Here is a 24,376-nt window from a genome sequence, read left to right on the forward strand (position 1 = left end):
GATTGTTTAATTAGATCACATGGCATTCCTTTACAGGGTTATCTAGGGAAGAACTTTTTTTTCCCCTGTTGTTTCCTCATTTTGTGTTTGCTTGATTCTGACAAAGGAGAATTGAGCAATTATGATGTCTAAAGGGAGATAACTGGTAGAGAGCAACAGACAGAAGGCACAGTTAGAAGAACTGATAAAAAGTAATTAAAGCCCTGGAAAAAAGGAGAGGCCATGGGATCCAAAGGTGAGCTGGGGAAGTTCATTTTTACAAAGGGGTGTAAAGAAATATTGAGAAAGGAAAGAGACAGAAAGCAGATGGAAGACATCCATGCGAGTTTAACATTCTGGAAGTCAGAGGACAGAGTCAGCTAGAGGGCTTACAGAACACCAAGAGTTCACAGGGCTGCTGTGGAGACCACCGACAGCCCAGTGGATGACAGGATTTCAGCAGTCTTTGAAGGGCTAGATCACTAGAATTGCCAGAAATTCTAAGCAGCACTATTTAATACTATCTACAGCAATACTTGGCAACCAGAAAACGTGTTTTGCAATTGGAGATGCAGTCCTACCCCTAAGCCAGTTTCAGCTCATCATAACAGATCCACACATACTGAGTCATAATAATGGGGCAAACTCACACCTCACAGCAGAATCCTCTCACAATTTTAGAAACAACTCTAAAGAAAGGTTCTAATAAAAAAAATAACAATTAATCCACTCTGTTTATTTTCCTTAAAATGGTGCCAAATTATACTCTTTCATACCAAGATCTTCAGGGACTTCCAGAAATCGTCTACTGTAACCTCTTCTTATGACTTCATTTTCAGAAATCTGTGGCAGAAACTGTCAGTGCACACTTGCTGCCATGGGCACCTCTACATTTGTCAGCCTCCTTCACAGTACACTCGAGGCAACATAGCTGAGCTCTGGCCAATGGGACACGTGGACATGATCTAAGGCACTCCCAGGATTGACCCTAACTTGGATGGAGAAGGACCAACTAACCCACATCATTAGACTCTGCTTGAGAGATAAACTTCCATTGTGTTCCTCACTAACACTTGTGAGGTTGTCTCAACAACAATCATTAATTGATTTTCAAGCCTTCTTTTAATACTCCAGCAATTCTTTAATAACCTATGCTAGCACTAGATTCATTATGGTTTAACAGTCCCACTAGAGGAATGGATGGAAAGTATTATTGCCCACAGATTCAAAGGATTAATAAGATAGAAGCAGTCATGAAAATCATTTTTACAATATAGTAACACATCACTTATCTAAAAGTTGTTATTCGAGACATAACTTATAAAAGCTAAAGCCTCATTCCCTTAAAACCAAGAAATAAGTAGTCAGGTCTTTAAACAACCCAGCCTGAGTGAGAGCTAGAGCTTTAGAGCCTCACTCACTAGTTAGCCTCTCGGGCTCTATTAATGTATTCATGTTATCTTGGAGTAGATAAACCAGTCTTAGAGATCTGTCATGTTATCTCATATCTGATAAGAAATAGGAAATTGGAAGGAATGAGGAGTGGTGTTAGAAGGCGCAAATCACAACACTCTGGGAGTGAAGGACAGATGTAACTCTAAAGAACAAAATACCAGAAAAGCAGGGTAGAGGCTTCCCACTTCATAAAGGATGATTGATCACCACCACTCCTCAGAGTTGTGAAGGCATCACTGGAGGAACTCAGCCCACAACTCATAAAAATGACTGATGTCCCCAATTAGCCTCTGTAAGCTTTGAAAGAAGGTAGGAGGAAGTCTCTAGAAATGGTTACTCCAAACGGTTTCAGTATTTAAGACACATACTTTATTTGGAAAACTAATTTGTGAGCGCCACTTATTTCCCTCGGGTGCCACATAATGATGCTCAAAAATATGAGCCATTGACACTTGCATACTGTTTGGTTTTAAATAGGTGGTTCCCTCCCAAACTAATTTGGGTGCACATATGCAACATGAAGGAAACAGGGATTCTATAAGCAAAATCAAGATACAAATAGCATATGAAGCATAAAACATCTCAGAGATCACTCAGTCCAAACCCCTGCAGAAAGTTTAGATGACCAGAGGACACCTATTCACTTACTGTAAAGGAGGACCTAGAGGCCATGCCCCCTTGCTTTCGGAGCCAGGAAGCATCCACATCACAATTCTCCATCCCTGAACAGACAACCTTGCCATCCTTGCTCAGGTCTCTGGGTTGATCCACAGACCTGATGCACTCACCTGCAAAAAGCAATGCCCAACTGGGGCATGTTCCGCAAGAGTGGCGTTGTACACCTGCCTCCGAAAGATAGGCTCGTTGTCATTCACGTCGTCCACGGTGATGCTTACCAGGCAGGTGGCAGAGAGTGGGGGCTCTCCAAGGTCTTGGACTACCACGCTCAGCTCTACCGCCTCCTGGACCTCTCGGTCCAGACTCCGGATGGTGCTAATCACGCCGCTCTCAGGATCGATTGTGAAGGACGGTCCGCACTCTCTTGTGGGCCACGGAGCTTCCTGGCTGCAGTGAGACTGGAGGTGGACCAGTGAGTAGCGCAACCGCGCGTGGTCCGTGCCAGCCTCGTCCGCATCCGAGGCGCTGACGCACACTGCTGTGGTGCCGGGGGCAGCAGCCTCAGACACTGAGGCCTGGTAGTGCTCCTGGCTGAAGACAGGCGGCTGGTCGTTGAGGTCGGCGACCCGGAGCAGCAGCGTTTCCTCCGTGCTCAGCGGCGGGGATCCGGCATCGGTGGCCACCAGTCGCAAATCATACAGGTCGCGATTCTCCCTGTCCAGGGGCCCCTCGACGCAAAGGAAAAAAATCCCTGGAGAACCCCCAGACCGCAGCGTGAAGGCGCCCTCCCCGCCCTCCAAGGACAGCGAGATGCTCCCGCCTCCGGGGCCCACAGCAAGTTCACCGGCAACCCCTGCTTCCTTCTCTGGATCACCGTCCGCGTCTGACACCGAGACGCGAGCCACATAGTCGCCGAGTCGGGCGCCCTCGGAAACGCACGGGGCGCCTCCCTCGGTGAGGAAGAGCAGGTGAATGGCCGGTCGGTTGTCATTCACGTCGAGGACAGCGACGGACACTCGAACTGTGGCGACCTCGGGCTCGGCTCCGCCATCGCGGGCCTCGACCACCAGCTGATGCCAGGCCTGCGCTTCGCGGTCCAGCGGCCTCTGCACCCTCACCACACCGCTCAGCTCCTCCACAGTGAAGAAGGCCGCGTCCCCCAGGGGCCCGCCGCCGCCATTCGCCCCGGGCGGCTGCCGGGCGCGGATGCGGTAGCTCACTTGGCCATTGGGCCCCAGGTCCCGGTCGGTGGCGCGCACGCGACAGACCTCGGCTCCCGGCCGAACGTCCTCGCGCACAGCGGCGCGGTACTCGCCCTGCTCGAAGACCGGCGGGTTGTCGTTCTCATCCAGCACGCGCAGCTCCACACGCAGGCGGTCCGTGCGCCGCGGGCGGCCGCCGTCCCACGCCTCGATCAGTAACTCGTGTGCCGCCGCCGCTTCTCGGTCCAAACGCCGCAACAGCACCAGGTCTAAGGGCTCCGGGGTCAAGGAGGGCGGCGACGACGCTGGTGACCCTGGGGTGCCGTAGCGCAGCTGGAAGAACGGTCCTTCGGGGTCCTGCGGAGGGTCGGAAGGTTGCAAGAGGGTGTAGCCCTGTGTGCTGAACAGCCCGGCGTCGGGGTCCTGGGCACCTGGCAGACGGAAGGCGGTACCTGGAGGACTGAGTTCGGAGACATCAAGTTGCAGGGAATCGCAGGGAAAGCTGGGCGAGTGATCATTCACATCGTTGACGCGGATCTCCACCTGAACCACTGCGCCCAGCAGCGTGGCGGCCGCAAAGCTGTAGTGGTCCCGCTGCTCGCGGTCCAGGCGCCGCGCTGTACGGATGATGCCGGTGTCCGGATGCACGTGGAAGTCGTCCAACAGCGGTGAGTCATCCGAATCCTCGGAAAGAAAGAAGCCGCCCTCCTCCTGCTGCTGTGCGGCCGGCAGCCCGGCGCGGATGTCGCCCACCAGAGTGTCCGGAGGCAGCCCTTCGTCCACGGAAAGGCTGAGGTTGAACACCTGGGCAGCTGAGCCCGAGGCCGCCCACAGCCACGCGTGCAGGTAGAGCCCGAGCAGGCAGCGCTGCGCCCCGGAAGCGCCGCCGCCGCCCAGCAGCCCGAGGGATGACCCTCGCCGCTTTCCGGCGCGCGCCCCCACTTGCTGACGCCCTTGGCCCGTCTCCGGCCCAGAAGGACTCATTTCTCCGCCAGCTCCTTGGGAAGGCTCCCGGGTAACTGCCAGCTTGAGGCGGGATGGCAGAAATATCCAGGAGCCTCTTCAGTGTGTGAGCCAAAGAAGAAGAGACTGTTTGGCAAACAGAGCCAGGCCCAGGAGTTCCCGAGAGGACATCCGCGCCTGCTGGAAACGTCCGCGGCCCGCCGCTCGCGCCGCCAGGGAAGCTCCCGCTGCCTCGGCCGCGGCAGCCACCTCTTCAGCCCCTGGATTTCTTTAAACGAGTCTCATCTCTTTTTCTCTCTCCTTTTATTCCTTTTACATCTGTTCTTGTTCTGCTCGGCTGGTTGTTTCCCCCTGGTAAAGTCAGGTGCATTATTTCTTTTGCCAAAAAGGATGAAATTATTTAGAGCGCGCACACACAGGCGGAGGACGGGGGTCGGGCGGGGGAAGCGGGTGGGGGTAAGGGCGGGGGAGGCCGGGAAAGGGGCTCCGGGCCCGAACGCACGGGGGGGGAAGGGAGGGAGCGAGCGGGGGCTCGGGCTGCGTCGCAGTCGGCTGCTGGGGGGCGGCCGCGCCCCGCCGCGTCTCGCGCCCGGACGGCCGCGCGGCTTGCCTCCCACCCAGGCCCGCCGCTCCCTCCGTCCCCCCCGCGCGCGCCGTGTGACGCGGCGCCCACGAGGGCCACCTCCGACCTGCGAGTCTCCGCTCTGCTGCAGGGCGCGCTCGCGGCTGGGCCCGAAACGGAAGAGAGGGGAGCAACCGTTCTGGAAGGGACCCGGAGATTTGGACCGTGCGGCGGTGGGGGTAGCGCGGACGGGGCGTCGGCCAGGCTTTCCGAGCAAAGGGACGGTGGGTGCGGGGAGGTGAGGGGCGCAGCCTCTGCACGCCCTGCCCCCTCAACCTCTAGACGGTCCCTTCAGCAGCCGGCCTGACGCTGGGCTCAGGCTGACAGAGAGGGTGGGGGTTGTAATCACTTTGGGGAGCCAAACTTGTGTTCTTTTGGCGAGAGACTCGTGCCCAGCGGAAGGACAGATGGAGTCAAAGGCCGATGCACAGCTGGGGCCAGGATGACTGCAAAGAGGATAAGGCGTAACTTGGAAAAGCCTTCGAGAAACCCCGGGAAATCTGTGACACACATGGAGCAAACCGCGCTTTATTATGCCGCGCTACTACCCCGCCACGTGGGAGCGTCTTGTCACTCCCCTCTGCCACCAAGAATGACTACAACAGATTCGGCTTGCAAGCACATTTTAATGCCTTCAGCGCCATCACAACACTTGTAGGATGTTTTACGATGCTGATTTATGAGCAGAAAGCCGGGTAGCCGAGGCCCCACCACCTTTCAGCTCACCACCACCGCCTCTGACCAAGGAAGTTTGCAGGCAGGGCCACTATTGATACCAGTTTCAAAATACGCTGCGTCTGAGCCCAAGAAAAATGCCAATAAATTGCCATCGTCGCAGGTTTCCCTCAATTATCCGTAATAATAGGTAGAAATTGATAAATGGTCTCTAATAAAGAATGCCAGAGGAAGGACTCTGCCTTCTTGAGAAAGCTGGTCATGTTTAGCAAATGGTTTCTGCAGTTTTGCATTTATCCTGGAGGGAATAATTAATTTCCTAGATACTGTTGCTCTCCTTTAGGGAGGACCAAAAGCCCCTGCACAGTGGTTCTTTGCAGCAATAGTGAGATGTCTTTTTAATATACAATGGAGTTATATATAATTGCGAATAGACAGCCATACCATCATCTCTACCTCTGACAAAATAATAAGACGATTTATTTTATAATGGAATCAGTTGCCTGTAAATAGAGTCATTATTAAAATAAATTCAGCTTCCTTTCACCAGTGGAGTCTCCTTACCATTGAGATTTTGTCACGAGTCTTTAGATTCTTCTGTCACCTTCAACCTCTGCAATCTCACCCTAGGTAGTCCTCCACTCTTACCCTTATGTAATTCTCAACCAAGCATCCAGTGATTTTGTTTTAAAGCTAACACAAATCTTGTCACCCCCTGCTTAGAACCTGCCAACATATTTCCATATAATTCAGACTCCTTTCAGTAGTACAAGACTTTTATCTAATACATCCTTATCCACCTTCCTGCCCTCGTTTTATATCCCCAGTCTAGATCTAGATGTACCACCACCTTCTTTCTGATCTTGGTACCTGTTATGGGTTGAATGTTCAGATCCCCCCAAATTCATGTATTCAAATCCTCTCCCCCAATGTGAGGGTATTAGGAGGTGAGGTCTATTAGGATTAGATGATGTCATGAGATTAGTTTCCTTATGAGTTACAGGAGAATTCACTGCTCTCTGCTCCCCACCACATGAGGACACGAAGAAGTCAGCAGTCCCAAACCAGGAGGAGGGCCTTCACCAGAACTCGACCTTGCTTGGCACCCTGATCTCTGACTTCCAGCCTCTAGAAGCAGGAAGCATCCGTTTCTGTCGTTAGTAAACTGCCCAGACTATAATGCTTTGTTAGTTAAAGACTGTGTTTAGACTGTTAGAACCTGCCTGTGCCTGGGAGTCATTTCTGCAGCTTTGTGACATTTTGGCTCTTTCTCTTTCAGATCTCAACTCAAATGCCAACTGTTTGGAGGCTTCTTGACCACTATACCTCAAATAACTTCTCCACCATAAACCCTGGACCCTCATAATATATGTCAGTCACAGCACCTATAGGCACCTGAAATTAGCTTGTGTTATTCATTTATTAGGTTATTGTGAACTTAACCCTCTTTATGCATTTAAAGCACTGCTTTATCCCAGAACCTAGATGAGTACCTGGCACATAATGGGTCTTTATTCACTAAATATGTGCTGGGTGAATGGATGGATGGGTAGTTGAACTGACAGGTAAATGGAATGACAAGTCTGTTAATGGAGGGGTTTGAAGCTGTAACTCAGAATTAATTGGCCAGGAGAGCCTTCATTGTGATAAATTCTACCTTCACAATTTACTCTTTTTAACCATTCTCTGTGGTTACTTGAACTAAATTTTGAACTTCAACTTATTTTGCAAGCTGTCTTGTTATCAAATATTTACTCGAGTCTAAAAATAAAGGAGAAACAGTTGGTTTTTCCTGCATCTTTCATTGATATTCTTCATAAACATGTGGCTAAGTTTAGAAACACATGGAAAATCGGGAACTTCAAACATCTGTTTTCCCATTAGTTTTTAGGCTTTATAATTGGGCATGTGCAATTCAAGGTCTCCTGCTCACTTCTCCATACCCTTCATTGAATGCCCTGAACTGCGTTCTACACTAAAAGTTCAATTTGGTGAAATAAAAAAAAAGCATTTTGAAAATATGCAACAAAAACTAATTTTGATAACACAGAAGCCAATAGTCTGCAAGAAATGGGTCAAGGTCTGACCCTGTTGAGAGAAGGCATCATGGTGTAACTGACAAGAGTTTGGGCTTTGAAGCTGGGCAAACCTAGTTCTGCTCTGTAATTGGGCAAGCTCTTTCAATCTTGTTAAGCCTCAGATTCCTACTCTCTAAACTGGGGATTATAGTATATAACTTGCAAGATGTTATGAGTCTTAAATGAGTCAATGTATGTGAACTCATTTAAGTATAGAAAGTATTTAGCAAATATTACTTCTCCTGCCCCCTGTCATTTGTGTGATGAAATATTTTAGGGGATGAAGGGATGGTTTAGGCTCTTAGTCATATCAAACTCTGACTTTTTAGCCCCCCTGAGTGTGTGGAGAGGGAAGATAAAAAATTCCCAATATCATGAACAAAAGTTATTCTGGGCAGAAAATCCCAGAACAGATCTTCACCCAGTGTTACATGGTTTAACTAGTACAGGAAGTCCCTCATCAAAAATGTTTTCTCCCAGACTGTAGATAACCCTTAATTTGTAATAGTTAACCTAAATACTCTAAATAGTTACTAAGTGCTCAAAGCAGTGTTCAAGGCATCTCATGTCAGCTCTGTATGGAAGGTATTGTAACCATTATCCCCATCTTACAGGTGAAGAAACTGAGGTTCAGGGGGCACTGCAAGTAGCTTGACCGAAGTCCCAGAGATACAAGTGGTGGAACTGGAATCTGAACCCAGGCAGATTTACATGGTCTTCTGAGCTCTTCACTAGTCATGTATTATCTCTGTGATTTTCTGCTTATAGCAGATTATCTTGCTTCTGAATTCTCCTTGAAATCAGTACAGGGAAATGTAAGAATTTTGGAAAGACCTGGAAGAACTACAGAAAGCAGGACTTTGGACAGCATGCTTGTGTGAATGTGGGATGGCACAGGAGAAGAGCCACAGGCGGTGACTACTTGGCAGTGCAACAGAAAAAATACATCTATTTAGAAATGACACTTAAAGCCAAAGGAGGAGGATGCTGTGGCATATGAAGGGTGTCTTCCCATCTGACCCAGGGGAAGACCCTCTGAGGTTGAGAAGGACACCATTTCAGCAGGAAGTATCCTTGCTGTCTTTGGCTCACATGTCTTCTTTCTAAAACGATGAGCTGAAGAGTGTTTATAGGCCTGTGATGGTTAAATTTTATGTATCAAGGTGGCTAGGCTCTAGTGTCCAGTTGTTTGGTCAAACACTAGCCTAAAAGTTGTGATGTTATTTTGTAGAGGTGATTAACACCTACAGTGAGTTGGCTTCAAGCGAAGGTGATTACTCATGATACTATGAGTGGGCCTCTCACCATCATCTGAAGGCCTTAAGAGCAAACTGAGATATCCCACAGAAGGAATTCTGCCTCAGAATTGTAACACAGAAATCTTGCCTGAGTGTCTAGCCCACTGGGTTTGCCCTACAAATTTTGAACTTGCCTGTCCCCACAATCATGTGACCCAATTGCCATATATGTATTGGTTCTGTTTCTCTGAGGAACCCTGACTGATACAGAGCTTTCTAAGAAGAGGAGGTGATTTAGTGTCTAATATCATAGTCTGTATTTAATGTTTACCTATGTTTTGTGTTCTTAAAGTCTTAAAATCAGAATCCTGGACATGATGAGATCTTGTCCAGAAAGGTGATTACATGATAGGTAATTAAGTGCACCTCCCTACCTTAGGATTTAAGCCATCCAAAAGAGATGACATCTTTTCCCTCTTTTTTAATTTTGAGAAATGTTTCTGTATACACTCATTCTATTTTTCGGCCCAACACAATTGATTAAATTTAATAGAGTATTAGTCTTTGTTTTTGATATCAACGTATAGTCATTTCTTCTGATTCTTTGAGCAGATGGAGAAAAACATTATGCCAACATTTCATCATATGGTTGGAGAAAAGTATAACATGGCTTATTATGGAGTAGATTTAGATAAACTATGTCAAATCATATTTTTCAAATCTAGTATAAACTGAAGTGTAAGAGTTAACATCAACTAAGGTACCTACATGTACAGAGTATGTAGGTACCTTAGTTGTAAATCTGGAATGTAAGTAAATCTGGGACAGAACCCTTAGCTGAATTAATGATGCACGATTTCCCCCATATCCTCTTCTTTCTCCTGAACTACCCACTCTCCTTCCCAATAATTGGTGAGGCAGACCCTCCCCACCCTCTCCACCAGAGTCCAGATGGCCTACAAAGGCCAATCAAACCTGCTCAGACAGATAGCCTTTAAGATTTGGCTTCTGTCTTTGGCATCTACACACACACCTCATCTTGCTTTCTCTGAAAGCCTTTCTTTAGATAAAATAATCCCAACTTCTTATTTCCCCAACTCTTTAATCATTTTGTTTCTGTTCTCTGAACTCCTTCCAATTTCCCTATATATTATATAAGACATGGAAACCAAAACCACACACCATTTTCTAGCAGAGTCTATGTATTGCCAAACCTAGGGAAGCTGACTGACTTCTTCAATCAGAAGTCAAAGCCAAGCACAGCAAGTTCTTAACAAGTGGATGTCAGAACAGGTGTGACACCCCCCAGTCCAATAATGCAACACCTTCCAAGTAGATAATTATTCAGTGTGGAAAGGTCATTTACTTGCTTTCACGCAAAGGGATTTTTAGAATATTCATGTATATGTACAAGACAATATGAAGGATGTAGCTTGTAAAGAAAAAGATAAATAGCATTTAATCCTGCCCACATTTTTTCTACATGTAATTGCTCTTTGTATGAAGTACAGGAAGCTGATCTGTTTCCTGGGACAAAGCAAAGTTCACTGCAATACCTACACATAATATACGTTATAACAATTCCAGGCAAGAGAAAGCAAAGGAAATACCCAGGACCCTGCCAATCCCACAAATATTCAGTGAGAAAAACACCTGGATTCTCCCCAAGCCACAGCTGTTCAGTTGGAAAATGCCTGGATCCCATTGAATCAAGGCAGTCAGGGAAAAGAGCTGCATCCGGCCCAGTTTGTCTCCTCAGTACGACAGGCACACATGAATCCTATTTGATCAAGACACAGTTATTTTGGAAATAAATAGATCCTGCTGGATTCAAGCTCAGTTCACGGTTAGCACATGCAGATGGGGATGTCCTGGGCACAGATATTATCTGCAAGAAACTCCTTCAAACGCAGACATTTGGTAAGAAAACGTATGCCACAGACTGTTGGCCATGTCAATGCCTTGGTTATTTTTCTCGCGGCACATACGCAGATCTGGCCGCACTGCCTGTTGGTGAAGTTTGCCTGGATCACACACAGAATCTGAATGTTTTGCCCTGATTCTTTAGATTTATCGGGGTGCTTGTGTAAAGAAAAATGTAGAATTGAATTAATTGACTTTGTTTTCCTGTAGTGTGTTCAACACAGTGGTGCAATCACAGTAGGAATGTTCCAGGCCTTTCTGAATACATGTGAATTGAGGAAAAAGCCTTTACTTCGATCATCACAATGTACATTTTCAACATATTTCCATCCATTTTTGCGGGGTTTTTTTTGACATACACTTCTCTTGTGTCTAATGCAACATTTTCACTCTATTTTTCAATAAAATTTTCAGCAATTTATGATAAAAATACCACTTTTGGCCCTGCATCTCACCTGAAAATTTGGCAAATAGTTACATAAATTAAAAATCATTCTATTTACCTACATGTATTTTAAGGCATGTAGAGCTTTCCTAAAGCTATTTTTTAAAATTTATTGGAATATAGTTGATACACAATATAATACTGGTTTCAGATCTACAACATAGTAACTCAGTAATTACACACACTACTAAATGATCACCATGGTAAATGTAGTTACTTCCTTCCTATAGCTATTATATATATTATATGGAGGGTATCAGTGCTTGATACTTTAAAGGATATTATTATATTTCAGTTTAACCTAATCCTGAGGAGAGAAATAGGGCTTTGAAAAATCACAGACTTGGAGTTTGAGGGCTTGAGAACCCTGAGGTCTTGGAACACTCTTTTCTACCCACTGGCTTCCCCCAGAAAACAGGATTGCCATCCCTGGAGAGGCGATGGTGGGAGCTGCTTTATAAACTCAGGTTCTCCTCAGATTTCCTCTGTTGACTGCCAATTTCTTATTTCCCCTAACTATTTGTATCCAGTACAAAAAAGAGACAAAAACAGAGTAATAAAATTCCAGAAGCTCTTGGCCTGGCAAGATGCATTCAATTAATAAACCACAGACTTTCAGGAAAGCAAGTGTAAGTCCCATGGTCAATGATTTCCATTCTGACCACTGCACGCTGAGTGTTTTAGCCATCAAACCGAACTCCAGGACATCTACAGTGCATAACATACTGCATTTGCAGAAGCTTCTCTTCAAACAGCTTCCTGTGTCTGCAAATGTATATTTCTTTCCTTTGCCTGCATGGGCTTTTATTTCTGGCCCTTTCTTTATAAAGCCAGCTTCTGAGTTTGTGCTGTGTGCTTAACCTCCAAGATCTCCTTTGAAGCCTTCAGATTCTCTTCTCCTGCGCTTTTATCCGCAGCCCGCCTTTCTCACCTGTGGGGTCCATTCACTGCTCTTTCCTTCTTTAAGCCCTGCTCTCCAATCCAGGCAGAATGGGAAAATTTAAAAATAACAGTCATAAAAAATGCAGTATAAAGGAGATGCTTTAAAGACCTTCATGAGAACAGATATACTGGGAAGCCACCACCAAGAAACAAAGGCAATTGCTCATTTTTTGAGCATGTGTGTAGAGAAAGGCAGAGCTGAACAAGGCTACAGTGAGGCCATGGCTGCCAACACTTGAACTTTGTGGGTACCCAATGGTTCCAGCAACCCAGCCCTTCTTCAGCAAACATGTCACAGCAGCAAAGCCACACTGGCAAATCATGGAAATCTGAAGGATTATCTGGGACCTCATTTTCCCTTCTCCTAAATATGTATCAGTAAAGTCCCTTGTGGTAGGCAAAGTACAGCCACCACAAAGATGTCCACCTCCCAAGCTCCAGAACCTGTGAATGTGTCATCCTACATGGCAAAAAGGACTTTGCAGATGTGATTAAGTTATGAATCTTGAGATGGGGAGATTGTCTAATGGGTCCTTAAGTGAAAGGATAAGGAGGGAGGATCAGAGTTAGAGAAGGAGATGGGACAAGGCAACAGAGGCTGGCAACAAAAGGGCCATGAGGACAAGAATTCAGTTCGCCTCCAGACACTGGAAAAGGCAAGGACATGCTTCTCCACAGAGCACCCAGAGGAGCTTAGCCCTGCTGACACCTTGATCTCAGCCCAGTAAGACCTGTGTCAGATGTCCAGCCTACAACTGTGAAATAATACAGTTATGTTTTTTAAGACACTAAGTTTATGGTAATTTGTTCCAGCAGCAATAAGAAACTATATGTCCCTCGACAGTGCCAGGGTCAGCTGGTCCCCTTTCCCGCATTCTCCACAGTGAATACCTGTTTCCAGTGCCTGTTAACTTTCGAACACCTATGTTCTCATTGCGAAGAGAACGGAAGTTAGCACAGCATTGCTCTTGCTTCCAGCCAGCAGTATCTCCAGGGAGTAGTTCCAGCTGGAAATTTGGGCAGATTCCTTTCAGAGAGTGTTTCTTACAATATTATGATGAATATTTTCCTTTGACTTACATGCATTTTTGAAGTTTCATCTTTGTATAAAATGTTTATAAAGTATATCTGCAACAAGAAAACATTGCTGTCTAAAGCTTAAAGGAATACTGTGCAAATAAAACACAATCACGATTGTTAAAAACCTTAACTAGATGTGCACTCGGGGTACAGTTGAAAGGTTGCCCCAGTTTATGTGAGGAAGAGAAAAGAGTCTTTGGGAAAGGGGTTAAGAATACAAAGCTTACTTTTAAAGCAAAGCATTTGGTCCAATGGCCAGAAAATGGGTTTCTGGTTATATTGTGGGGAGAAATAAATCCTGACAGTGGAAACAATCTAAGTGTTATATAATGGGCCATGAAATCTACTCAGTGAGGGGTCACTGGCCCAAGAGGTAGGAAACCTGCTAATGCATGCACAGCCTTGCTGTTTCTTTTCATCTTCTCAGACTCAAATGTAAACACAGTGGTTTTCAAACTTCTCTGATCCACTCTAAGAAATACATTTTATATCATAAGCCACTACACAAATATACATAATATAACTGGAACAAAAGTGCATGACACCCTACTTACCCTTCCAATGTGAGATGTACTTTGATATTTCCTCATTTTTATTGTTACTTTTCATTGCTTGTTTTTGAAGTCCTGGCCAGGACCCACTAAGTAGTCACAACCTGCAGTTTAAAGACACATCTTCAGTAGTACTATTTATCACCAAAATAGGTATTTTCTTTCCAACAAATACTGAGTCTTTTCATTAGTACCTAGTAACTTCAAATGAAAAAATAATTTGGAACTGACTACCTTTAGGGTCTTTTCCAACTGTATGATTTCACAGTTTTTCTTTAAGAGGAACATTATTTTAATCAAAGTTTCTTTTTTAATAGAAGGGAGCAAGATTGACAACTTGCAACTTTCTGTCCAGCAAGTTTGTTTAGTAAATAAATGTTTTTTTTTAAGATAATGCTGGTATTTCTTGTTCTTCAATTATTAATTTCTAATCAAAATCAGGAATTCTTGAAAGTACTCTCACATTTTTTTGCCGCACTGGCATTGGTATTTGTGAATTTTGATTTCAGGAACTGGGGAGCCAGAGTCAGTCCTGAGGGAGGAAGCACTGAGAGGCACTCGCCCAGAGCATTTTGCTTTAGGATCCTAGCCAGTATCACTTGGAAAACCACCTCCCCCCACCAATCGCTAAATTTGCTCAAGGCAGGTAATGCAAGCACCCTAAGAAGCACAGAAAACTGTTAACTTTCATTTTGTTTTCCGCAATTATGCTTCTCAGCACAGTTCTCGGATTCTTGCCTGTAAAATAGAAGTGACATAAAGCTCTCAGAGCTGAGGAATAGTTAATAAACTGTGCTAACCCCACAGAGATGCAAAACAATAGCAATCACTCATCAGTTTGCTGAGTGGTGACAGATTCCAATTTCCCATTTTCCAGAGACACTCTTCTCATTACCAAGCAAAATCGGACCCGTTAACCTGCCCAAGATCTATAGCTTGCTGAGGTGATCTCATCGGTCTGTGTCCCTGATGGGGACTCAAGCATGTGGTGTGGGGAGCAGCAAGCTGACATATGGAGACATATTGCCTAAATAGGCTGATCACCAAGGCACCTAATTTCCCTTCTATTTTAGGGAGAGCAATCATTTTAAATTGCCATATATCAAAATGACTTTGCAGTTGCTCCAAAATACAGCAAATTAATAAACTATAATGTAAATGAGTGACTCCAGGTACTTTGATTTTAAAAAATTAAAGATTAAAAAACAGAAGTAGAGACAGAGCTCATACTGATTCGTTTAGAAATGAGGCAGGATCACAATTCAAAGCTTTGCAATATTAAGCTGGTATGTTTAATGCATACTAACTTGGAAGACTTATGACTACACAGTATGGCAAAACTGCTCTGTAACTTTGTTTTTAAATCGCATCAAATTGGCTATCAAACTACAAAGCTATTGCCAAGGTAAAGCATGTAAATGACTATAAGATTCCTCTTGTGGGCCGTGCTTGTAAGCAGAGACATAAAACAGTAAGAATAATGTCTCAGGCTAGAAAAAGACATAATTATATTCTATATTATTGGATGAATAAATTACTGCAATGTCAATTGTTGTAACCTCTTTTTCTTCAAAATTATTTTCCTCACTTCTTGCAGAGGGCCTCTAAATATACTAGTCCATTCCTGACCACTTTTTGGTTTCTTCCAGCAATTTTTAACTCAGCATAAAGATGAACAGTTTAAATCATTGAATTCTGTTTTGTTGCTTTTCAGAATTTACTAACATTACTCTTCTATTGCATAGACAAACAAGTTGTCTGGCCTTTTGGGGAACCTAGTCATCTACTCTCTCTACACAAGCAGATTACTGAGGGCATATTGGACACCCCCAGGGGCAGTGGGAGCCAATTTTTTCAGGCAGCATTCCAGAAAGAAGCCAGCCAGACCCATTAATTACAATGTACTAGGAACTCAAGGAAGAATCTGGTAAGACAAAATCCCTTACTAAAAGAATTCACACACACGACTTGACTAGTCAGGGAAGCAGATAACTAAAAGTTAATTACATTACACAATGAACAAGGCTGCAGTAAGGTGTGGAATAAAACCTTGTGGAACTCATGGGACAGCTTCAGTTTGATTCGGATCCAATCTCGCTAAGAGAATTCATCACTTCAACCATCTCATATCAACAGCCTTAACATCCTTGGTCCTTGATCCTTTTGGGGCTCCAGCCCCTCTCACTGACTCCCATTTCCCACATCCTGTTGGATTAATCAAATCACCTTTTTCCTTTTATTTAGTCTTTTTAAAATGAGAAATGTCACTGCAGGTAACCCTCCTCTTACTGTGTATCACTTCTCTGCTGTTTGGGTCCTTGTCACACTTACCACTTTCTGAAGTTAACATCTTTATTTAGTTACCTGTTCATTGTCTGCCTTTCCTCTAAGATCCTTGTGTATTTTATTTATTTCTCTACACCCAGCATGTACAACAGTACTGAATGAAATTATGAATTATAGCAGATTGACACCATTTCAAATTGATAGGTTCCAACCTCAACTGGTTCCCCACAGCTGTTCAACAAACCTTTGATTAATAAATGCCATTCCTTGAGTTATGAGACCACCTCCATTCACTTCAGCAAATGATTTTGCCCTCCCCATGCCCCAGAGATAATGCTCCTAAAAGGGCTTCAAGTGAGTGCCCAGTAGCCATATTTTGAGACATACACACACACTATCTGGTATGTATCTTATTTGGTCTCTGTGCTCCATTAGACAAGGTAGACCAGTCTCTCCTTTAAAAGTCTCCTGTACATTATATAAAACGTTTCTCTCCTGGTTTTCTTTCCCCAGACCTGCTGAATCAAAATCTCCATGGACAGGACCCAAGTGTGTGTATTTTATTTAAAGAGCCACAGGTTATCCTGGTGCACAAAGCTGACAACCACTTCCCTGGCTTTCTCCTCTTCTCATTTTCTTGTCCAGATGGCTTTAAACTTAGGTAGCGAAAGTAACTGTCAGGATGGAAGTGGGGGGATTAGACAGCTTGCCTTGAAACTGCCTGTCTATGGCAAAAATATCTCTTTTACTTGGATTCCATGTTTCCGAAATGCTGCCAATAAGAAATTTTATTCCAGACGCCCTTAAACACAATTTACAGAAAAACAATTGTTGTAAGATGCATGTATTAATGATTTATATAAGATTCGGAAAACACTAGTTGCCATATAAAGAATATTACTATGATGACTATTATTTGGGGATAAACCGTCTCCCATTAGTGAAACCCTCTGCACTTGCCCCCTCCCATGGCATTAGCTTTCTAACCTAGACCCTGGGGTGCTCCATAGGATGACTTTAAGATCAAAAACTCTCCCAAGGACCTTGGGATGATTACTAAGGATGTGACAGATACAGGATGGGATTACCAAAAGGGGAAGAAAAAGAGAGAGTGCAGAATTTCCCTCAAATTAATTTCAGACCCCAAACCACAGATCCAGGAAGCTCGGGGAACACCAGCAGAATAAACACCAAAAAGACTACAACTAGGTGTATCATTTTCAAACAACAGAATATCAAGATCAACTGCTGAAAGAAGGGAGAGAGACCAAGAGAACTGGAGAGTGAAAGGGTGGATGGGGAAGAGAGGGAGAAAGAGAAAAGGGAACGGGGTGATATCCTGACTGAGAAGAGGAATGGCCACAGGGAAGGAGGGGTTGGGATACGGGGTTAGGAAAGGGAGAACCGAGGGAGAGGGGGTTAGAAATGTCCTAGGATAGAGAGAGCGCCACGGCAAAGTCAGCCTGTTCCGTTGCTGATCCCTCGTCTCCTCCACAGCTCCGTGAGGCTTGGGGATCGATTTCTCTCTGCGGTGCCTGGCTTGGTGGCTGGCATATTACAGGTGCTTGATAACTCTCTGATGAATCGATATAATTCAGTCGCTTGAGCCGGCTCCTTACAGTTCCTTGAACGTACCAGACACCCTCCTTGCCTTGGAACGCTCTGCCCTAAAGATCTGCTTGACTACTCCATTACCTCCTTCAAAACAAAAACAAAACCCCAATCACATACCCTCTTTCTCTGCAAAACACAAATTCCTCATTCTTGACTGGTGACTAGCCTTCAACTGATATTTTACAGGTATCTCAACCCCAAAATACCATTTTCTTCCCTTAACTTTCTTTCTCTGATATAATTCATGTAGTTATACTAATGTCACTATCTACCCAGTCACCTAATTTATGACTCTCTCTCTTAAAGTCCTACTAACTCCACTTTTAAATACTGTTCAAATCTCTTCTCTCTCTCTCCAACACTGCTTAAATCCAGACAATTAAGTCTTGTTTAAACCACTGGATCTGCTTCTTGACTTGCTATGTATGTAATCATTCTCCCTCCCCACTCCACTTCTCAGCCTGCAAAATGCTGTCATAGTCATCTTTCCAAAGCATTGTCTGATTATTCCTGCCCAATGCCTTGTTTAAAAACTGTTCAGTGGCTCCCTACCGAAGACCAGAGTCAAATCTTAATCCAGTACACAGTGTTCTTTATTATCTAACTCCAGCTAATTTCCCAGCCTCATCACCCTCCTTTACTCCTTCCAAGACATTTACCAGCTCTAGTCTTTTGAGAGTTCTAGAAAAGGTCACTAAATTGTAAACAGTCAAATATATCCAAGATCTAGGCACAAACTCACCCCTCCAGAAATGCAAACAATCAGTTTAATTTTCTTTGCTGGTTGATTTTATTTCACATGCTAACATTCTTCCTCATCATTTATTCTGACTTCCCTACAGCAATTCTACCCAATTCCATTTTAAGTTAAATTACAACAGTAGCAAAGCTCAGAAACACTGCCATCTTGTGATCACAGAAGGTGAAAAGCAAAGGCATCATCCCTTTATAAACAGTTGCTTGTTCAAGAGGTGCTAAGATCTGGAGGTATTCTCGCACTATTCCCCTTTCCTAGGCTTTAAAACTAACACTTAATTGCCACTAGAAACTCTAAATTTCAGAATTCTACTTTCAGTGTCTCTACTTTTAGGGTTGTTTTTTTGTATACTTCCATTTATTTCCCCTAACCAGATTGTTTAAGGATATTGAAGGACACATTAATGTAAGTGCCATTTGCAAATTCAGGTCTCTCATTGGTCCAGAAAATTCTTTTAAGTCTTTTAAGAAGCTAATATGAGGTGCAGAATGTATTGATTCTGTTTGCCAATATAAATGCAAAACAGTGCATCTAAAAAGTACTGAAGAACTACCTATTGAGAGAGTAAATGAGTAAGTGAATAGCTGATATGGTGACAACTTCAAAACTGGAGGCAAAGTTTTCCAAATACTTTTTTTTTTTAATTTTTTATTGAAGGGTAGTTGACACACAGTATTACATTAGTTTCAGGTGTACAACACAGTGATTCAACATTTATATACATGATAATTCTATCAGCTATCACCATACCAAGTTGTTACAATATTTTGACTATATTCCTTATGCTATACATTACATCCTGGTTACTTCTTTATTTTACAATTGGAAGTGTGTACTTTTTTTTTTTGTGAGGGCATCTCTCATATTTATTGATCAAATGGTTGTTAACAACAATAAAATTCTGTATAGGAGAGTCAAAACTCAATGCACAATCATTAATCCACCCCAAGCCTAATTTTCATCAGTCTCCCATCTTCTGAAGCATAACGAACAAGTTCTTACATGGAGCACAAATTCTTACATAGTGAATAAGTTACATGGTGAACAGTACAAGGGCAGTCATCACAGAAACTTTCGGTTTTGCTCATGCATTATGAACTATAAACAGTCAGTTCAAATATGAATATTCATTTGATTTTTATACTTGATTTATATGTGGATACCACATTTCTCTCTTTGTTATTATTGTTTTTAATAAAATGCTGAAGTGGTAGGTAGATACAAGATAAAGGTAGAAAACATAGTTTAGTGTTGTAATAGAGCAAACGTAGATGATCAGGTGTGTGCCTGTAGACTGTGTGTTAATCCAAGCTAAACAAGGGCAATAAAACATCCACATATGCAGAAGATTTCTCTCAGAACGGGGGGGGGGGTGAGGTTCTAAGCCTCACCTCTGTTGATCCCCAATTTCTCACCTGATGGCCCCCCTGCGACTGTGCCTGTCTTAGGTTGTTCCTCCCTTGAGGAATCTTACCCGTCTCTGGCTAACCAGTCATCTTCCGGGGCCATACAGGGAAATGTAAAGTTGGTAAGTGAGAGAGAAGCCTTATTGTTTGAAAAGGTTAGCTTTTTACTTCTTTGCATATTTATGCCCTGTGGCTTCTATGCCCAGCATTTGTCTTGAGGTATCTTTACCACTTGGAAGAATTATGATACTCAGTAAATTCGATATGAGGCACGAATTCTATTTAAGGGTTGTAATTAGGAAGGAAGAAGAAAAGCTATAGAAGTAGCAGGCGGAAGAAAACATGGGAAGATTGATTATTTCTTTGACATATCTTCTTGTAGAGTAACTTCAGCATGTATAGGTTTTAAGCTACTACTTAAATTGCGCACACACATTAACATAATAGGAGTACAGTTACATAACCAAAGCATACCTGTAATTACCAGCCATCTCCAGTGAAACCAAGAAAACCAGTTAGGCACCTTAGGCATTTGTGAAAACTTATCTATGATATGGTGGATATTGTCCCACTGAACTTGAACAGTCTGAGAGAAATCAGACAAATTAAAACAACCCATTCCTGGGGACTGTTCACATCCTATGTGTTCTTTTAACAGTAAATAGTCTGTAGTTGTAAGATTTTGGAGCGCTACAATTAGCACTTCTCCTAATTCTTGGTTGAGTTCCAACAGTATATATCCAGTCAAATTTGTTGTTTTATTGTATGCACAGGCCAGCTTAGATATCTCCTTCTTCATTCCCATGGCAATTCCAGGAACTGGTGGGATGAGTGCATCTACACCTGTAGCAGTGCGTGGATCTTTGTTGGGGTTTTTGATGATCATCTTCTGGCATGGGTCTTCCAGAGAGTGCTGATGTTGGAAGTTCTTTTTCATATCGTATCTTAGTTCATTTTCGGGGTAGCCAAATTAGGCTTTGATCCTCTGTATAAACACAAACAGACCCTTTGCCTACACTTTTATATGCCCTTTATACCATTGTGTAGGACTCATTGGAGGACACCACAAAGGAACTGCTTTTTTTGTTGTTGTTATCATTCATCTATAGTTACATGACGAACATTATGTTTTCTAGGCTCTCCCCTATACCCAGTCCCCCCTATAAACCCCTTTACAGTCCCTGTCCATCAGCATAGCAAAATGTTGTAGAATCCCTAGTAGTCTTCTCTGTGTTGTACAGCCCTCCCTTTCTCCCACCGCCCCATGCATGCTAATCTTAATACCCCCCTTCTTCTTCCCCCCCCTTATCCCTCCCTACCCACCCATCCTCCCCAGTCCCTTTCCCTTTGGTACCTGTTAGTCCATTCTTGAGTTCTCTGATTCTGCTGCTGTTTTGTTCCTTCAGTTTTTCCTTTGTTATTATAATCCACAGATGAGGGAAATCATTTGGTATTTCTCTTTCTCCACTTGGCTTGTTTCACTGAGCATAATACCCTCTAGCTCCATCCATGTTGCTGCAAATGGTAGGATTTGCCCTTTTCTTATGGCTGAGTAGTATTCCATTGTGTATATGTATCACATCTTCTTTATCCATTCATCTATCGATGGACATTTAGTTCTTGGCTATTGTAAATAGTGCTACAATAAACATAGGGGTGCATTGGTCTTTCTCAAACTTGATTGCTGCATTCTTAGGGTAAATTCCTAGGTCAAATGGTAAGTCTGTTTTGAGCATTTTGATGTACCTCCATACTGCTTTCCACAATGGTTGAACTAGTTTACATTCCCACCAGCAGTGTAGGAGGGTTCCCCTTTCTCCACAGCCTCGCCAACATTTGTTGTTGTTTGTCTTTTGGATGGCAGCCATCCTTACTGGTGTGAGGTGATACCTCATTGTAGTTTTAATTTGCATTTCTCTGATAATTAGCGATGTGGAGCATCTTTTCATGTGTCTGTTGGCCATCTGTATTTCTTTTTTGGAGAACTGTCTGTTCAGTTCCTCTGCCCATTTTTTGATTGGGTTATTTGTTTTTTGTTTGTTGAGGCGTGTGAGCTCTTTATATATTCTGTACATCAAGCCTTTATCGGATCTGTCATTTTCAAATATATTCTCCCATACTGTAGGATTCCTTTTTGTTCTATTGATGGTGTCTTTTGCTGTACAGAAGCTTTTCAGCTTAATGTAGTCCCACCTGTTCATTTTTGCTGTTGTTTTCCTTGCCCGGGGAGATATGTTCAAGAAGAGGTCACTCATGTTTATGTCTAAGAGGTTTTTGCCTATGTTTTTTTCCAAGAGTTTAATGGTTTTATGACTTACATTCAGGTCTTTGATCCATTTTGAGTTTACTTTTGTATATGGGGTTAGACAATGGTCCAGTTTCATTCTCCTACATGTAGCTGTCCAGTTTTACCAGTACCATTTGTTGAAGAGACTGTCATTTCCCCATTGTATGTCCATGGCTCCTTTGTCTAATATTAATTGACCATATATGTCTGGGTTAATGTCTGAATTCTCTAGTCTGTTCCATTGGTCTGTGGCTCTGTTCTTGTGCCAGTACCAAATTGTCTTGATTACTATGGCTTTATAGTAGAGCTTGAAGTTGGGGAGTGAGATCCCCCCTACTTTATTCTTCTTTCTCAGGATTGCTTTGGCTATTCGGGGTTTTTCGTGTTTCCATATGAATTTTTGAATTATTTGTTCCAGTTCATTGAAGAATGTTCCTGGTAGTTTCATAGGGATTGCATCAAATCTGTATATTGCTTTGGGCAGGATGGCCATTTTGACGATATTAATTCTTCCTAGCCACGAGCATGGGATGAGTTTCCATCTGTTGGTGTCCTCTTTAATTTTTCTTAAGAGTGACTTGTAGTTTTCAGAGTATAAGTCTTTCACTTCTTTGGTTAGGTTTATTCCTAGGTATTTTTTTTTTTTATGCAGTTGTGAAAGGAGTTGTTTTCCTGATTTCTCTTTCTGTTGGTTCATTGTTAGTGTATAGGAAAGCCACAGATTTCTGTGTGTTGATTTTGTATCCTGCAACTTTGCTGTATTCCGATATCAGTTCTAGTAGTTTTGGGGTGGAGTCTTTAGGGTGTTTTATGTACAGTATCATGTCATCTGCAAATAGTGACAGTTTAACTTCTTCTTTACCAGTCTGGATTCATTGTATTTTTTTTGTTTTGTCTGATTGCCGTGGCTAGGACCTCCAGTACTATGTTAAATAACAGTGGGGAGAGTGGGCATCCCTGTCTTGTTCCCGATCTCAGAGGAAAAGCTTTCAGCTTCTCGCTGTTCAATATAATGTTGGCTGTGGGTTTATCATAGATGGCCTTTATTATGTTGAGGTACTTGCCCTCTATTCCCATTTTGTTGAGAGTTTTTATCATGAATGGATGTTAAACTTTGTCAAATGCTTTTTCAGCATCTATGGAGATGATCATGTGGTTTTAGTCTTTCTTTTTGTTGATATGGTGGATGATGTTGATGGACTTTCCAATGTTGTACCATCCTTGCATTCCTGGGATGAATCCCACTTGGTCATGGTGTACGATCCTTTTGATGTATTTTTGAATTCGGTTTGCTAATATTTTGTTGAGTATTTTTGCATCTACGTTCATCAGGGATATTGGTCTGTAGTTTTCTTTTTTGGTGGGGTCTTTGCCTGGTTTTGGTATTAGGGTGATGTTAGCTTCATAGAATGAGTTTGGGAGTATCCCCTCCTCCTCTATTTTTTGGAAAACTTTAAGGAGAATGGGTATTATTTCTTCCCTGTATGTCTGATAAAATTCCAAGGTAAATCCATCTGGCCCGGGGGTTTTGTTCTTTGGTAGTTTTTTGATTACCGCTTCACTTTCATTGCTGGTAATTGGTCTGTTTAGATTTTCTGTTTCTTTCTGGGTCAGTCTTGGAAGGTTGTATTTTTCTAGGAAGTTGTCCATTTCTCCTAGGTTTCCCAGCTAGTTAGCATATAGTATTCTCTAATAATTCTTTGTATTTCTGTGGGGTCCATCGTGATTTTTCCTTTCTCATTTCTGATACTGTTGATTTGTTTTGACTGTCTTTTCCTCTTAATAAGTCTGGCTAGAGGCTTATCTATTTTGTTTATTTTCTCGAAGAACCAGCTCTTGGTTTCATTGATTTTTGCTATTGTTTTATTCTTCTCAATTTTATTTATTTCTTCTCTTCTTTATTATGTGTCTCCTTCTGCTGACCTTAGGCCTCATTTGTTCTTCTTTTTCCAATTTCGATAATTGTGACATTAGACCATTCATTTGGGATTGTTCTTCCTTTTTTAAATATGCTTGGATTGCTATACACTTTCCTCTTAAGACTGCTTTTGCTGTGTCCCACAGAAGTTGGGGCTTAGTGTTGTTGTTGTCATTTGTTTCCATATATTGCTGGATCTCCATTTTGATTTGGTCATTGATCCATTGATTATTTAGGAGCGTGTTGTTAAGCCTCCATGTGTTTGTGAGCCTTTTTGCTTTCTTTGTACAGTTTATTTCTAGTTTTATGCCTTTGTGGTCTGAAAAGTTGGTTGGTA

General features: G+C 43.1%; 1 protein-coding gene across 1 annotated transcript in view; it reads right to left on the reverse strand.

The window, feature by feature from the left end:
• DCHS2 (dachsous cadherin-related 2) overlaps positions 1-5,975 on the reverse strand; it is a 224,685-nt gene extending 218,710 nt beyond the window's left edge. Inside the window, exon 1 of the mRNA XM_057496860.1 lies at positions 2,223-5,975. Coding sequence (XP_057352843.1) covers positions 2,223-4,238 — 2,016 coding nt within the window. The 5' untranslated portion in view covers positions 4,239-5,975. The remainder of the gene's footprint in view (positions 1-2,222) is intronic.
• Positions 5,976-24,376: the final 18,401 nt, after the last annotated feature.

Source organism: Manis pentadactyla, chromosome 1 (assembly GCF_030020395.1).
Source record: "Manis pentadactyla isolate mManPen7 chromosome 1, mManPen7.hap1, whole genome shotgun sequence".
NCBI classification, from domain to species: domain Eukaryota; kingdom Metazoa; phylum Chordata; class Mammalia; order Pholidota; family Manidae; genus Manis; species Manis pentadactyla.